The sequence below is a fragment of the Octopus bimaculoides genome, chromosome 18, assembly GCF_001194135.2.
Source record: "Octopus bimaculoides isolate UCB-OBI-ISO-001 chromosome 18, ASM119413v2, whole genome shotgun sequence".
Taxonomy (NCBI): Eukaryota; Metazoa; Mollusca; class Cephalopoda; order Octopoda; family Octopodidae; genus Octopus; species Octopus bimaculoides.
This window is the reverse complement of record NC_068998.1, coordinates 31,052,346-31,070,742: the sequence shown is the minus strand read 5'-3', so window position 1 is coordinate 31,070,742 and position 18,397 is coordinate 31,052,346. Positions and strand designations below refer to the sequence as shown.

The window sequence follows — 18,397 nt, the reverse complement described above, 5'->3', positions numbered from 1 at the left end:
ATATATATATATATATATATATATATATATATATATATATATACCTTGCTTAGTGTGGGCGAAAATAAATAGAAAATTCAATAACGAATATACAGCTTACAAGTAAATATACAGATGTATATAATTACATACATACTCACAATTATGGCACTATATTTACGTACAAACACAGAAACATCCACACATATCTATACATATGCAAATGCATATAAAATACATATACTGTATGCAAAGACATATACATACATCAGCTTTGCATATGTATAAATATGCAAGTTTAAGAAAAGGATGAAGAAAAAGAAAAGGCAAAAAGGAAAGAAGAAAGGAAAGGGAGGAGAAGGTTAAACAAAGAAACTGAGGTGAGGAAGAGAAAGTAAAAAGAGGGTAGCGGTAAGAGAAGGGCCACGAAGATAGTGTAGTGATGTCATCTTGAGAGTCTTCAGCATGCATGCGCAAAAAAACTAGCAGGAAAAACTTCTCTCCTGTCCTTTGCGTGTCTGACTCGAGATGCAGTCGCTGAACATTGCAGACGTGTTTTTATGAGCAGTTCGCCTACGCTCCTGTCCCAGACACTTGGAATTTGACCAGCTCTGTTTGTTACTGGAGTTTCTGTGAAGTTGTTTTCACAAAGAATGATTAACTCCAAATTTACTGCTTTTACACCAGACGTGGTTGTTGATTGTCCCAAGCTGTACATTTTGTATATACCAGGACAAAGAGTGTTAAATGTTCATGGTTGCTGATTGTCCCGAGCTGTACATTTTGTACATACCAGAATAAAGAGTGTTTTATGTTCGGATGCTTTCTTGTTCTGAATAATTTTTGTTAATGTAAGGAATTGTGTAGCACCCTTCCAGTGCAATCATATAAATTCGAAATCTTCTTACAAGTGGTGACCCTGACGTGATACTTTAGGGTTATCCCTCAACTCTTCGGCTCTGCCAAATTTCGGCTGCTAATATTCTGCATAGTCGCAGTCGTTCTGCATCTCGTTCCTTACAGTCAAAGTCCGGACTGTGTTGGTACCACTCCAAGTTTGAAGACAAAGCACACAAGTGCATACAGCCTGGTAGTTTTAAACATTCAAACTAGCTTCGGAGGAGTTGAGCACGTCAACTTCCTCCTCTTCGCTTTCTAGTTATCGTTATATTTTTTTTTTCTTCGTTCTGTTTCGTCTCTTCTTTTTGCTTATGTGTTAGTTCTGTTTTTTTTTCTTGTGCCAAATGACCGGTAGGGGGCTCTGTAGCGAAACTGCTCTCTCAATTATATACATACTGCTCTCTCAATTATATACGTGTGAATGCGGATGTAGTGGGTAACATCTAGCTTTCAGCCGCATCTTTGGACCCTGTTGTGTCCACCACTCTGATTGGTTGGTATTGGCGCACTTTTTTCAACCACAGTGTACCATTAGATACGAATTGAAATAAAATTGTGGTCGTACTGGAAAATGTTGTCATCTTCATCTAACGAATAATTTAAATTGGTATGCGAGTGACAGAGGGACTAGCTATCCAAGTTGACAGTACCATGGTAGACAAAGTAATTAAGAGTATGAAGACAGGGAAAATATCAAAATATCTGGCAGTGTTGGCTATAGCCTAGTCACCCGTATAGTTAACCAAGTGATACAAGAAGGTGTCATACCCAATGACTGGTGTAGCAGCACCATAGTCAACTGCTACAAAGGTAAGGGTGACGCTTTAGATACAAATAATTAGAGGTATCAAGTTGTTGGATCAGGTAATGAAAGTCACGGAGAGGGTCATAGCCCAACTGATTAGGGAGAGAGTCAGTTTAGATGAGATGCAGTTTGGGTTCGTGCCAGGGAAAAGCAACTGGTAAGGCAACTGCTGGAGAAATATCTAGCCAAAGATAAACCTCTGTACTTGGCTTTTGTTGACTTGGAGAAAGCTTTTGACAGAGTCCCCTGATCCCTTATCTAGTAGTCAATGTGGAAACTAAGGATAGACAAGTAGATGGTGAAAGCTGTACAAACTTTGTACAAGGACACTACCAGTACAGTGAGGGTGGACAACAAGTACAGCGAAGAATTCAGGGTACAAGTAGGTGTTCACCAAGGATCAGTTCTCAGCCCAAGGATTGTTGCTCAGCCCCCTTTTGTTCATCATAGTCCTCCAGGCAATAACAGAAGAATTCAAGACAGGCAGTTCCTGGGAGCTCCTCTACGATGATGACCTTGCTCTTATAGCTGAATCACTATCAGAACTAGAGAAGAAGCTTCAGGAATGGAAGCAAGGTCTAGAATCAGAGGGCCTTAGAGTTAACCTAGCAAAAACTTAAGCCATAGTAAGTAGGAAGGCAGACAAATCACAAATCCCTTCAGGTAGATGGCCCTGTGCAATCAGTAGAAAAGGTGTTGGTAGAAACTCTATAAGATGCATCCAATGTAAGCTTCGGTCACATAAAAGGTGCAACAACATCAGAAGAAGGTTAACAGGGAAACTAACTTTTGTACGTGGAAGGTGTGCAGGTACAATAAATGTTGAAAATGTGCAGAAAATAGACTCTGTCAACTGCCAGGGAGGCAAGCTAGAGGTAGTAGATAGCTTCCGTTAACTAGATGACCAAGTTAGTAGTGGAGGTGGATGTTCCAAGAGTGTAGCTGTGAGAATAAGATTAAGCTGGGCAAAATTCAGAGAGCTCCTACCCCTGCTGGCAACAAAGGGCCTCTCTCTCAGAGTGAAAGGCAGATTGTTTGATGCCGGTGTGTGAACAGCCATGCTGCATAGCAGTGAAACATGGGTTATGACAGCCAAGGACATGCGTAAGCTTGAAAGACAAGGTAGCTCACATTTTTATATATAAAGCGGAAATTTCCTTGATATTGCTAGTTTGGTCACACGTGTGCTTGTTGAGATCATAAATCAGTTAAGAGTATGTTTTATTGTGAAATGTGTGACTTCTTCATCAAAAGCTGTACACTTTCTTCTCTATAATCAACAACTATGAAACAGGGCACTTTTGGAATTAATTCCTATTTTCTTTTGCTTTAATGTTTGTGTGATAAAACATTATGATATAGATTGACCTTGTTTAGTGTGTGAGTGTGTGTGTGTGAAGGATGTGAAATTCATATTTCTAGCTATAATATTTTATGTAATTGCAATTGGTCACCAGAGTGGCACACCACCACTTTTTGTTGTCATTTACTCAATGAAAATATCTGACAGACAGACAAAAGTTTCTTAACATTCCAGTCATCTTTTCAGAGTATTTTTCATTCAGATAATTAAAAAATTCATCTTAATGTAATACCCAAAAAAAACCATGCCAAAATAGATAACAGAGCTTGGTTTAGTCTTCTGACTTGCCTGTTCCTGTTAAACTATCCAACCCAAGTCATCATGGAAAATGGATGCTAAATGATGATGATAATGATGATGATACACACACACATACATAAAAAGAGAAAGAGAAAAAGAGGGATAGAGATTGATGTGAATTTTTGCTGAGTAAGAGAAAGGTTATTTATACAAGCGTCATAGAAAAATTCTTACTTGGTCAGCATGAATAAGCATCATGAAAGCATTGCGTCGGCAAGACATGTCTTGTTCTTCGTCTAAAAATTTTGCAATAAGCTCAGGAGCATCAGGTATTAGAAAGTCATGATTCCTATGAAAGAACAGAGTAGAAGAAATAATTATGGATACAGACACCCCCTGACATATCATTTTAACATCCATTTTCCTACACTCACATATGCTGGATGGTAATTGTTGAGGCAGATTTTTAACAACTGGATGCCCTTTCTGCTCACCTGCAACCCTCACCTGTTTCCAAGTAACATAATCTTTCTCCCATGACCAGACATGTTAACATGGATGAATGGCAATGAAGGACATTGCATATGTGACAATGACACTCATTTACAACTATGACATCATGTCTAGACAAGGAAACAAATATTTATACACGCATACATATAAAGAAAAAGATTTTCTCAGTTTCCATCAATCAAATGCACAAACAAGGCTTTGGTTGGTTCAAGGCTATAGCAGAAAACACTTGTCCAAGGTGCCACACAGTAGAACTTGGAAAGCAAACTTCTTACCCACAATGCCATGGCTATGCCAACTGAACTGTTTAGTAACTGGTTCCTTCTAAAATTTCCTTCAGAGCAGCTGGTGCCAGAGGGAGAACAAGATTTGACAGGTAGGTAGACAAGGTAGCTCACATTTTTATATATAAAGCGGAAATTTCCTTGATATTGCTAGTTTGGCCACATGTGTGCTTGTTGAGATCATAAATCAGTTAAGAGTATGTTTTATTGTGAAATGTGTGACTTCTTCATCAAAAGCTGTACACTTTCTTCTCTCTAATCAACAACTATGAAACAGGGCACTTTTGGAATTAATTCCTATTTTCTTTTGCTTTAATGTTTGTGCGATAAAACATTATGATATAGATTGACCTTGTTTAGTGTGTATGTGTGTGTGTATGTATGTATGTATGTATGTAATCTCTAAAATTATTACTATATTTCTAAAAGTATGAATAATAATTAAATATTACAAAATAATTTGATTCAGTCAGTGTAATTATGAGTGCACTGCAATAGATTCTCATAGAAGGCAGCAAACTGGCAGAATCATTAGCATGCCAGGCAAAATGCTTTCATCTGTATTCACATTCTGAGTTCAAATTCTGCTGAGTCAACTTTACCTTTCAACCTTCACAGACATATGTGTATATTTATAGGTGCAGGTGTGGCAAGAAGCTTGCTTCCCAACCATGGTTCTGGGTTCAGTCCCACTGCGTGGCACTTGAGAAAGTGTCTTCTACTATAGCCTTGGGCTGACCAAAAGCCTTGCAAGTGGAGTTGATAGACAGAAACTAAAAGAAGCCTGTTGTATATATTGGGTTGTCCGGAAAGTTCATGCTGATTTTTAGTTGTTTATGTTCCAAAACATTAGAACATGTCAAATTTATCGACACATAATACGCTTACATTTCTGGTTAGTGTACACTTCAAACTATCTCTTAAGAAAGTTTAAAATTACTTAATTCGTGTAAATTTTGCATCCTTATGAAAATGGTAGATTATAAGATGCATTTTAGACACTTGATGCTTTTTTATTACCATAAAGGCAAAAATGCCTCACAAGCAACAAAAAAGATATGTGCTGTGTATGGTGAAGGTGCTTTAGCTGACAGAATTGTACAAATGTGGTTCGCTAAGTTTAGAGTTGGTGATTGTAGCCTTATTGATGAAAAACAGTCAAGCAGACACACCCAGTTCAGATGATGACCAAATCAAGACACTGATTGAGAATAACCCACATCACACAATGTGGGAATTGGCAGAAACACTAAATTTATCAAAATCCACCATCCATGAGCACTTAGTGAAGCTTGGGTATTCAAATCACTACAATGTTTGGGTACCACATGATCTGAATGAAAAGAATCTTTTGGATTGCATTTCTATCTGTGATTTGCTGTATAAACACAATGAAAATGCACCCTTTTTGAAGCAAACTGTGACAGGTGATGAGAAATGGATCGTTTACAACAACGTTCAGTGAAAAAGATCCTGGGTTAAGCGACATGAGCTACCCCAAAAGTAGGTCTTCATCCTAAGAAAGTCATGATCTGCATCTGATGGGATTGGAAAGGAATCTTGTACTATGAGATTCTGCCAAGTACCCAGTCCATTAATTCTGAGAAGTGCTGCTCGCAACTGAATGATTTAAAGGCAGCAATTCAAGACAAACACCCAGAACTGGTGAACAGGAACAGTATTGTTTTCCATCAGGATAATGCCAGACCTCATGTTTCTTGAGCAAATCGTCAAAAATTTCTGGGATGTGTTATACCACCTACTATATTCACCAGATATTGCTCCTTCAGATTTTCATTTATTCAGATCCTTGCAAAATAATCTCAATGGTAAAAATTTTAATTCTTTGGAAGACATAAAAATCCACTTTAATAAGTTCTTTGCCAAGAAACCACCAAAATTCTGCGAAGATGGAATCTTTAAGTTGAAAGCAAGGTGGAAAAAGGTTGTGCAACAAAATGGTTCATATTTAGTTGAATAAATATTTAATGGCATAATTTTGTTTTGTCTTTTAATTTCCCTTAAAAATCATCATGAACTTTCCAGACAACCCAATATATACGTGTATATATTTGTGTGCGTATCTTTGTGTCTGAGTTTGTCCCCTCCCCCCCATCACTGCTTGACAACTGGTGTTGGTGTGTTTATGTCCATGTAACTCAGTGGTTTGGCAAAAGAGATCAGGCTTAAAAAGTAAGTATTGGGATTGAGTCATTCGACTAAAAAGATTCAAGATGGTGCTCCAGCATGACTGCAGTCAAATGACTGGAATAAGTAAAAGAATAGAGTTAAAAGGAAGCCTGCAACTTTCTAACCCTCACTGTAACAATTTTTCATTGAAAAGCACATGAATTTTTAATTTAATATTTCATATTTGTCTTGTTGATATCAAGACCTAAATTTCATAAACATTGTCTCTATATTTTTTTCTTGAGGTTATTAACGATAAATATATCATTTTCCTTTTCTTATACCAAAATTATCTACAAGTTACTTTTTAATATCTTACTAAATTACCCTTCCCTTCTTTAGAAAACTCATATTAATTTGTATCAATAATAATATTGTCTTCCATATTTCTTAAGGATCTTTTTAAAAATATTGACTTTGTGTTCTTGAACATTATTTAGAGGGATTATTTTTTAATATAGATTTCTTTTAACCCAAAGAGCTAGCTTAACATCTGCATTAATTAAAAGATGGTTTATATTAATGTAGACATGTAACTAATTTACTACTTATTATAAAATATAAGAAACTTAATTATCTACATATTTTAGTAAGATGAAAAACAGTTGTTGTCAAATAAGAATTTCCAATGATTAAATAAATTTTATCATACTATATCTCTCTCATTATTTATAACCATATATATATATATGGAGGTCTGATTAATAAGTATCCAGACTGTTACCATAGTAATGAAGCTAAAGCACACAGAGTGAAGCCACTTGACACAGTTTGACCTTAACCTCTGTTGTGCATGCATTCTAAGTTTTAACATTCTAGCTTACTTCTGTTTACAGCAGTGCTTGGAAGTAACATGACAAAAAAAGCTGTCATGGCAATACCTGCTCAGAGGCCTACACAAAGTTGCAGAAAGTGTATGGAGCGGAGTGTATGAGTCACACACAAGTGTACAAGTGGTTCAGGCATTTTGAAGATGACCCAAAAAATGTCAATAGTGACAAAAATTCTGGGAGACCTGCAACCAGCAGAACTGAGAAAAACATCACAGATGTGCATGCAGCTGTGAGGGAAAGTTGTCAAATCACCATTTGTGAGTTATCAGAGGATGTGCAGATTAGTTATGGTTCAGTTCAGTCCATCATCACTGAAGATTTGGGTACGAGACGCTTGTCTGCCAAGTTTGTGTCAATACTGTTTTCAGCCGACCAAAAAGACACTTGGGTTTCAGCTACATAAGAACTTTGTGTAGGCCTCTGAACAGGAATCGCTAAGCTTTTGGCAAAATTTGATGCAGACTCTCTGCTCAACTTTCTTCATTATGGTCAATGCGACAATCACGTTACTTCCAAACACAGGTGTAAACTTAGTGCGCATGCACAGCAGAGTTCAAGGTCAATCTGTGTCAAGCAGCTTCACTGTGCGTGCTTTAGATATTTATTATCAGACCACACATATATATATATATATATATATATATATATATATATATATAAATACACACACACACATACACATATTGCCCTCATAGCCAATTGTATATCAGAGCTAGAAAAAAAATTTCAGGTAAGGAAACAAAACCTGGAATCTAAGGGCCTTAAGGTTAACTGAGCAAAGATTAAGGTTCTAGTAAGTAAGAAAACAGATAGAACCCTATTTCCTTCTGGTAAATGGCCTGCTCAATTTGTAGGAAAGGCGTAGGCAGGAATTCCATACTATTTCAGTACTTATCAACTGTTTTCTTGCTTCTAAGGAACTAAATCACCTTCCATCTCTCTTAACAAAACAACCAGCCTCATTCTGGACTCAAACAAGCTTCTGTCTAAAGTTGATTTATTACCATCTAGGTCATATATGCATTTTTGAAACAACACAAAAAAAAACAAGTTACCTGCCCTGTATACATATGCTTCCATATATCCACATACAAGGTAGTGTATATTGTTTTATATATGTACACACATATATGCTTCTTACTAATATTCTTACTATCTTTACTGTTTATATCAATATATGTTGGGTTGAAAGTGTAACCCACATACAATGTAGTGTGTATATTTTTATATATCCACACATTTATTTATACAAGAATGTGTGTATATGCAAAACACACATGCACTTGTATTCATCTAAACATGCTCGTATACATATACTTTTTACATACATTCTATTATAAAGCCAAGAAAGAATGATATAATAATGTAAAAATGAAACACACACACATACATATATATATTTATATATGCACTTCTTATATACACACTTATTATTTCTAAAGACAGAAATAAAAGCAAGTAAAATAAAGAAGGAAAAATACATGCATATTGTTGGCACTCCGTCGCTTACGACATCGAGGGTTCCAGTTGATCCGATCAACGGAACAGCCTGCTTGTAAAATTAACGTGCAAGTGGCTGAGCACTCCACAGACACGTGTACCCTTAACGTAGTTCTCGAGAATAATCAGCATGACACAGTGTGACAAGGCTGACCCTTTGAATTACAGGCACAACAGAAACAGAAAGAAAGAGTGAGAGAAAGTTGTGGTGGTAGAGTACAGCAGGGTTCGCCACCATCTCCTGCCGGAGCCTCGTGTTAGGTTTTTTGCTCAATAAATACTCACAACGCCCGGTCTGGGAATCGAAACCGCGATCCTATGACCGCGAGTCCGCTGCCCTAACCACTGGGCCATTTCGCCTCCACATACATGCATATATCTATTTGTATAAGCACATATGTACACTTCTTGCACACATTCAAACTGCTTTAATTAAAAACAGAAATGAAATGAAATGATATGTCACCATCATTGTCATTTAGAGATACAGTTAAATAGAATAAAACATAATGTAATATACAGACATATGAGTAAAATAGAATATGTAGTAAGAAGCTACAGTTGTTTCAACACATTTTTACAGCGCGGTGTGTAATCATTATCATTCATCGAAGATGTAAAATGCACTTCCTCAGGTGATTGTTTAAATAAGTCCTTTGTTAGATCCTATCATCATTTCACTCAATGTGATAATGTATACCCAAAGACATCATTTTCAACAGTTTACTGACACAACTAAACCCATAGATATAGTGACATACAAAATACATAAACAGACAAAAGGAAAAAAAAAGTGTCAGGTTACTTAATGGCAAAAGAGAACTCTGTGCTAGTTTTGTCTGATGTGTATGAATGAAGACAGCTGCATAAAGAACTGTGGAGCTCTAATTGTGGAGGGTACTTATGGGGTAGACCTAGGAAGACATGGGACGAAGTAGTGAGAAAGGATCTTTGGATATTAGGCCCCACTGAGGAAATGACAAGGGACCAGGAGATGTGGGGATTTGCTATACTTGGTAAGACGCGTTAAACTAAATAAAATTGCTGTCTTCCACACCTACAGGTGCCGGTGCCGCATAAAAGCACCCGTGCTGCTACTGCATAAACATACCCATGCTGATGCTGCATAAACACACCTATGTTGGTGGCATGTAAAAAGTACCCAGTACACTCTGTTAAGTGGAATGGCATCAAGCTGTAGAAACCATGCCACAACAAACAATTGGAGTCTGGGCAGCTCTCGACTGACCAGCTCTTTGACAAACCCTCCAACCCATACCAGCATGGAAAATGGATGCTAAATGATGATGATGTTTATATATGATGGACTTCTTTTAGTTTCTGTTTACCAAATCCACTTACAAGGCTTTGGTTGGCCTGAGGCTATATAAGAAGACACTTTCCCAAGGGGCTGAACCCAGAACCATGTGGTTGAGAAGCAAGCTTCTTACCCCACAGCCATGCCTAGCCATGGCTATATATACAGCTATATTTTTTAAAATCTGAATCAAATACATACATATGATAGAGAAAGAAAGACTGAAGCAGGTTTGATGAATAAAGTTTCAAGTGTAAATTGTTTTTATAAAACAGCGAAAATTAACATCTTAGCCAGTGGTTGCATTTTATAAGTCTTTTGGAGTACTAGTTCACCAGTTTATCTGCATCCATTAAAATGCATATGGCTTCCTTGGAACAGACATTGTAAAATCTTGAGAAAGTATTATACGGATATGCATTTTTTTGTTTCCATTCAGGTGATGTATTGCATTCTACCTACCTTAGGCTTCCAGACCAGGTCAACGAATGATGTGCAGTGTCTTTTACTCATGTTTCTATATTATGCAATATAGTTTTGATATTGACTTTTGAAAGAATCAGTAGTTGTGCCAATATATACAGATGCATCTGCTAGCCTTCTCATTGTACATTTGTACATTACATTCTTCCAAAAGGATTCATTTTGCAGAGGACATGTTCCCATCCTTGAAACTACAATTCCTTATCACACTTTCCTAATCAGTTGTAACCAGACTTACTTCTATTTCTAATTTTACCTTTATTGCTTCTGCAGTTATTATTAGTGCTCTCAATACACCCTTCTTTACTATCCTTGTTGCTGTTTCCAGTACTATTATTAAGACTTTTAGCATTTGGATTATCACTTATATCATATTTGCCAATGCCTATATTAGTGGAGGTGCGTAAGATTGTGGCTTTGATTCCTGGACTGGGCAACACATGGTTTGTCCTTGAGCAAAGCACTTCATTTCCTGTTGCTCCAGCTGACAAAAGTGAATAATCCTGCAACGGACTGACATTCTATGGAAACCATAGAAATACACCATGGAAACAAGGAAATTGGCCCTTATGAATCACTATGCCTCGAGAAGGAAACTTTACAGCCTATATTATTATTTTTATCAGAATTATTTGGACATGCTTTATTACTTTCTTCTTACTATCACAATTATTATTAAAAGGATTATTTCTATCATTACTCTCCACTAATCGCATTAGTTATCTCCTGCTTTACCTTTCTATTACTGAGTTTATGAAGCAATATTCTGAATTATTAGATGTTGTATACAATAATTTCACTGTAAGCCTGTTAAAGATTTTCTGATATTTGTTAGATTTAGGAAAATGCCATCCCTTGCAACCATGTAATCTGAAGATTGGAATATACCACAAAACAGTACATATTTTTTATACTTTTTGTTTGATCTATAATGACTTGTATAATCTATGATAGGGCCACTACCTAAGGAATTCCAGGTAATCTTATAATTAATATTTAAATTAGCCCTATTTCCTATTTTAGTTTTCTTTATTGTGTTGCTTTCCCTCTATTTCGTGGTTATAATTTCTTCAACCAAAGTATGGTTTAGTGCTATCATTATTTGTGCTATATACATTAATAAAATTATCATTAGGTATATATTTGATTTTCTCAGTATAATGTGCCCTAGCTAATGTTACATTGTAATAATGTGCATGTGAGTTAAATATCATTTAATTTGCCGAAAGTCTAGGTATTTGATTGTTCACAATTCATTTTATGACAGAGGGTCAGTGATTAGACTTTTTATTTATGTATCTTAGGTTTTTCTTTGGTTTATGGTACCTAAACTTATCAAATATTTAAGCTTGCATATATAAAGTTCTGTTACCCCACTATAGTGTTTAAAAACCTGAAAGCCAACATCTAATCTATCCTCTTCAAAGAAAATATTTGATAAAGCAGTCCCTACTATAACAATGCCCAAGCTAACAGCAGTTTCAAAGATATATAACCCTTCAGTTAAAAACAAAGCCTAAAAATAGACCTAGGAAAATAATGATTGTTAACTAAAATTTTTATTGTTAAAGATAGAAAGAGAAAAAGAAAAAGGAGAGGAAACAGATAATGTAAGACAAAAGACAAAGGGAACAGAGGAGTGAATGGAGAGTCAAAGAATGAGAAAGAAGATGTGGAAGATGCAGAATGAAAAAGAAAACAAAGGAAGATGAGAAGTAAAAGAGAAGTCACAGCAAAAAAAAACAAAAAATAATTGGAGAGAAAGAGGAAATTAATGCATACTGACCGGTAGATAGTATAAATGGCGAGCACAGCATTGCGTCGTACATAGGAGTGTCGGTGCTCAAGACACTGACGGATAGCAGGCATCAAAGGCTCCAATAGCTCAGGCTCTTTCAGTTTACAAAGGAAACGAAGGGTGGAGCCCCGAATAAATTCATTAGGGTGCTGAAGGTCCTACAAAACACAATGTAGTGGAAAGTGTAGCAGTTGGTAGCCTTCAGAGATTTAATGAAATATATGAACAACACTATCCTATTTGAAAAGGTACATGGAAGATAAATAGGAGTAGACTATCATTAAAATGTATCACAAACAGGAAAGGCAATGCAAGAAAAAACATTTAGGGTTAAGTTAAGAAGGCAGTGATTCTCAATCTAGTTAGAGAGTGAATACAAAATTCAAGTGAGGATTAATTAAGCATAATGACAGTGCTTTTCAACCTGAAGACAGGGTATGTAAAAGATAATTAAAGAGGAAAGAGGGTAAAGATTTATGGGCAGTTGTTTTCATCTTGGGTCAAGGCAAGGAGCAAGAGATGTGTGAAGGTTAATGAGGAATATGGTAGTGGTCTTAAACTATAGGTAGATCCAGAGGGAAGAGATAGTTTAGCAAGTTACACAATTAAAAGACAATTTTAATTAATTAAATATAATAACAAGTTGAGATTGAAACTGTGCAAAATAATTTTTACATTTTTAGATTTTAATCTAGAAAATAATTTTACTTTAAATCTGAATTTTAAAAAGTGTAAGTCCTGATTCTGCCACAAAATTAGAAATTTTAAAAATCTGATAGAGACAAAAAATTTGTGGATAGATAAAAAACTTATATGTCGTCATGTGAAATTATGATAATGAAGTTTGGCTCATTACTACAGAAATAAAAATAAGGTAAAACATAACTCAAAAATAAAGTGGGGTGAAAAAGGAAGAAATGAAACTGAACAAACTTTTAACAAATGTATGTAATAAATCACAAAATAAATTGGTCAGATGATGGATGCACATGTGCATTCATGCACTGTGCAAACTAAACCAACTCACCTTTCTGTAAGCATCACAGACTAGAATCATCTCTTGTAGAAGTTTACCATCAGGATGGCACTTTGGCACTACTTCCCAGAATATCAGTAACAACTTCTTTATGGTGTGATCATGTAATGGCATCACAAAACGGATGATGGTCATTAATAGTGAGGGCATTTTCTCCCCATTTAGAATCATTTGAATGGTTTTCTTCAAAGAACTGATCTTTGTCTTCACATCGCCCTTCTCTGAAAATGCCAATGACAAAAAGGATAATTTAGAAAGTCCAGGGTTAATAATTTATTTTTCTTAAAACTTTAAATTCAAATATTGCTACAATCACGTATTATATATTTTTTCCAGTTTTAGCAAATACCTATTTCTTACCTTAATCTAGTTTACTAAGTTAACTATTACTCTTGTGACTGGTAAAATGAAAAAATATCAAGTTTTAACTCAAACTTACTCTGCCAATATGTTGAAATTCTTTTATTTTATTCTTCATCAGATTCTACAATGGAAACTAGATTTTTGGCAAGCAAATATTTTCCTTTTAGGTGTTAACTTCTACACTCATTTATTGCAAGAAGTAAAATAATAATAATGATAAAAACCCTCATAACTGAGTTTTGTGGACTCCTAACTGTAAGTTAATACCTCACAGAACTTCCTGCTGACCCTACTTTTAGCACCTTCAGACTTGACAAATTGCTCCAGTACACTGTTTATTCATACATACTTTTCTTACTGTACTGTGTAGGATTGTATCAGAAGTCAAATGTAGATTGGTAAAAACAGCTGTTTCACCAAAATACAAGTTTTATTGTGTGGCTCAAAAAACAAGCTGCAGTCTATTTTTATTTAGGGTATTAGCTTCAGACTTTCATAATTACTCCTCTCTGTGCATTGCCTAAATTCGCTAAATGTTAACAATTTTTTTAATATAATAATTTAGTCTGAGGTGAATGTGGACTGTACCTGTAACCTTTCTAAGTTCTATAGTGACACTGCTCTGTCAGTTATTTTGAAATTTCCCTCATAAAAGAAGTAAATGGTAAATTTGAAGCATTCTTTTCTACTCTAGGCACAAGGCCTGAAATTTTGGGGGAGGGGGCCAGTCAATTAGATCAACCCCAGGATGCAACTGGTACTTAATTTATTGACCCCCAAAAAGATGAAAGGCAAAGTCGGCCTCGGCAGAATTTGAACTCAGAATATAAAGACAGACAAAATACAGCTAAGTATTTCACCCAGCATTTCTGCCAGTTCGCCACCTTAGTAAATTTGAAACATTCTGCCATTCTCTCTTTCAAAGATTTGCATTTTGACACATCTTATTCTTTACCAAATACAAGAAAGTATCTTGTTTCTTCAATGTGAAAGTCATTATATTTATGGCTTTAACTGTCCCACTGAAGAAACATACTTTTTAATCTTTTCTTTTTGTTACCATTCAGTTATACTCCTTTAATTTGTACAGACATACACACTGAGTTGTTATCAGAAAAATATTTTCTGAGTTGGAATTGATTGGAATAATTTGCAATACAACATATTTCATACAATCTATCTTATCACATGAAATCAAATATAAATTTTAATATAACAAATGTATGCCATTTCTTCATTATATCATATTATGCACACTCTTCTTCTATTTTGTATCATTTTTTAAACTCAGAATGTATCATTTATCAATATTGTATGCATATATCAACAGATACATTACTACTGCTGGCATACCTCAGGTTTCTCAACTACTTTGAAAATATATTTAACTCATTTGTTTCCAGTCACTGTCTTCTGAGCCTTCACATTTATTGTCTGTCATATAACATACCTACAGTCTCTTCAAATACTACAGGTTCTATGCTACACCTGCAATATATGATACATATGCATCATATCTCGTCTGTTATTACCTCCATTGCCACATTCATCACACATCTGATACATGCAGTCTCTCTAGTCATCATAAAATGCATCATAAAACATGATAGAGCAAAACCTTACCCAGTTCTTGTTTCAGTTGCATTTCAGAAGGTGGTTCAGCATCTGTTGGTACATTGATAAGAGTATATGATGCTTGTTCTGCCAGTGACATGGCTTTCCCCTGGAATTAATGAACAATATCAAAACAATGATAGCTTCAGCAAAGATACCTGACAGTTTTTTTTTGTTTTTTTGTTTTTTTTAAGCAAGTTTATAAGTATTTACCATGATAATCTATATATGTGCATATTTGCCTATGGATTATGTGTTTTAGAGCTGAATGACAAATGTTTCCTTAAACATAGGGCAATTATCATATGAATTATCACTGAAATTTAGTTTGATAGAGCTGAGAATTAGATACAGATATATTTAATTCAACATAGTTAATATTAAAAGACTAAAAGAAACACAGTACTCAAGTCATTGTGGAAAACAAATTCAAGGTTTTCTATAAAATTTGTTTATAGGGAAACCCTAAAATTATCAAGAAACTTTTAATAGTTAGCAACATAAATAACATATATCAAATTATAATGACACAATTACTGTAAATAAAGTACGTGCAGGATTTGAAATGTATTTGAGGACATATTTGGAAATTTAATAAAACAAATCTAATCTAGCAAAAACCAAATGTACTTGAAGAAAAAAATTGTGCACTTATTCGTAAGCTTTCTTATAAGATTATTCTATGAATCAATCTTCAGCTTCAATGAACCGGAATCATCAACATGCCTGCATTAAATGGCCTTTATTCACTTCAGACATCACCTTGACAATGAGGCCTTCAGTGAAGCTATGGTATTGTGAGGATATCAATAATCCTCACAACATTCCAAATGTAGTAGTCCATGTTGAGTTTGAAGGCTACAAGTTTGGCTTTGTGAGAAGGTAGAGTCTTGTTGAAACACATCTGGCCTTCCATTGCAGTCTTCATTCATCCAGGGCTAAACAACTGTTTGCAGCACCTCATTGTATCTAACAGCATAAATTCCAAGAACTATATTTGCTGGAAACTTAGTGTGCATCACTCTGGGGAGATCATTAGGAACTACACATAACCATCTGTTATTTATCCTGTTAAACTTTTGGCCTTGGTCAAAGTTTTTCACATCAGAGAAGCACCAGAGCATGCCCTGTTTGTGAAAATTTTTAATCCTGTTAAGTAACAGCTCAGCACAGGTCAAACAGTTGCCATCTTGTAGGTAAACCCATTATTTTCTGCTCAAAGAATTTCAGGTTTTTACTGACAAAAATCTATATATAAATCTACACACACACACACACACACACTAGCAGTCACCTGGCCTTTGCCCCAGTCTGTACTGAACTCATATGTATTTATGAGGCATCTATCATAGTTCCCACGTGTCAGATTGCAGTTAAAGGCAAACAGTCACTTTTCACAACAAAAAGGTTTAAATTCCAACCTGACTTGTAGTTGCTCTGATGTTCCCTGTTCTCTGGAGCAGGCATTTCGGGCTGCATTATTTTGAAGTTGTTCTGTTAACACCAGTTCTCTTAAGCAGGCTTTTCTATTGGCTCGAGACTCCAACCTCCATCGTTTCTGCTCTGGTGTCTCGTGTTTCCTCAAGCGGACTTATCTATTGGCTTTAGACTCTGGTGTCTTGTTCCCTCAAGCGGGCTTGCCTGGTTGTATCAAACTGAAGTTTTACTTCTAAATGGTCATGTCACCATGGCATTTTGCTGTCTCTGAGATTGGAGCTTACCCTGCTTTTCTTTTTGTTTCCCTAGCCCTTCAACTTCTGGAAAATCAGGCTTCAGATGATTAAAAAGTATTATGTTGTCTTCTATCCAACTATGAAGCTTAATAAAAATGGGTCCCATATAACAATTATACTTTTATAGATATCACCAAACTCTACTTCACAAAAATGCAATTGCTTTGACTCATAGCACATGTAACACAAGGAATGTTTAAGTTAGGATATATATCATCATCATCATCATCATCATCGTTTAACGTCTGCTTTCCATGCTAGCATGGGTTGGACGATTTGACTGAGGACTGGCAAACCAGATGGCTACACCAGGCTCCAATCTGATTTGGCAGAGTTTCTACAGCTGGATGTCCTTCCTAACGCCAACCACTCCGAGAGTGAGTGTGCACGTGGGTGTAGCAGCCCACTTATGTGTACCTTACCTTTCCTTCACTGGACACTAAACTTCGCTTGCAAAGACCTGTTGAGGCAAGTGAAATTGAAATCGACATTTGGTGCATGAGAGAGTTTGATGCAGCTGCCCTCATCTGCACCTTCTGCCGCGAAGTTGGTTCATCTGGGACACCTGACAGGAAGAGGTCCAACCTCATCTTGAAGACACCTACATCCACCCCATGCAGGTCTCTCAGGTCCTTCGGGAGGATATTGAAGAGCTGTGGAACTCTGAAGCCCAGGCTATTGCAGTATCTTGTCCTACATCTTGATGGCAAATTTGGAGTCCTTGGCACTATGCAATGGCGTCCAGTTCTTTTATTTGTGTAACTTTCGATGCCAAAGTTTGGGACAATTCCTTCGAGGATCTTCCAGATGTCTATTATGGCATATCTTTCTCGCCTACGCTTTAAGGAATAGAATCTTAATCTCTTGAGTCTTTCCCAATAGCTTATATGCTGCATAGAGGCTATCTTCTTCGTGTAGCTTCATTGGATTGCCTCAAGTTCTGAGATTAATTTGACACTGGTTAGTGACCATAGCTGAGAGCAATAGTCAAAATGGCTTAGGACAAGTGTCCTCCAGAGGACCATCATGGTTTCCTGATCTCTTGTTCTAAATGTCCTGAGAATCCATCCGGTGAGTCGCCTGCATTTCATTGACAATTTAGCAACATGAACATGAAAGGATGCATTATTACTCATGTATATATATGTATATATAATATATAGTTTTAGGGAAAAGAACCAAGTTCCATGAACTCATCGATGAAAATCCACTATCACATATAGAAAAATTAATAATTAAAAGCACAATAAATTAGTATAATATAATACGAAGTAAATATCATATGATATTTACTTTATATTATACTAATTTATTGTGCTTTTAATTATTAATTTTTCTATATGTGATAGTGGATTTTCATCGATGAGTTCTTGGAACTTGCTTCTTTTCCCTAAAACTATATATTATATATATTTTAATCTGTAAAGCTCAATTTAATTTTAATT

General features: G+C 35.7%; 1 protein-coding gene across 1 annotated transcript in view; it reads right to left on the bottom strand.

Moving 5' to 3' along the window:
* The window catches only part of LOC106880484 (coatomer subunit beta), a 191,565-nt gene extending 176,209 nt beyond the window's left edge, over nt 1-15,356 (bottom strand). The window contains exons 1-4 of the mRNA XM_014930433.2: nt 15,229-15,356; nt 13,234-13,463; nt 12,195-12,364; nt 3,522-3,636 (exon numbers count right to left, since the gene is read on the bottom strand). Coding sequence (XP_014785919.1) covers nt 3,522-3,636; nt 12,195-12,364; nt 13,234-13,463; nt 15,229-15,319 — 606 coding nt within the window. The 5' untranslated portion in view covers nt 15,320-15,356. The remainder of the gene's footprint in view (nt 1-3,521; nt 3,637-12,194; nt 12,365-13,233; nt 13,464-15,228) is intronic.
* Between the last annotated feature and the right edge of the window lie 3,041 nt (nt 15,357-18,397).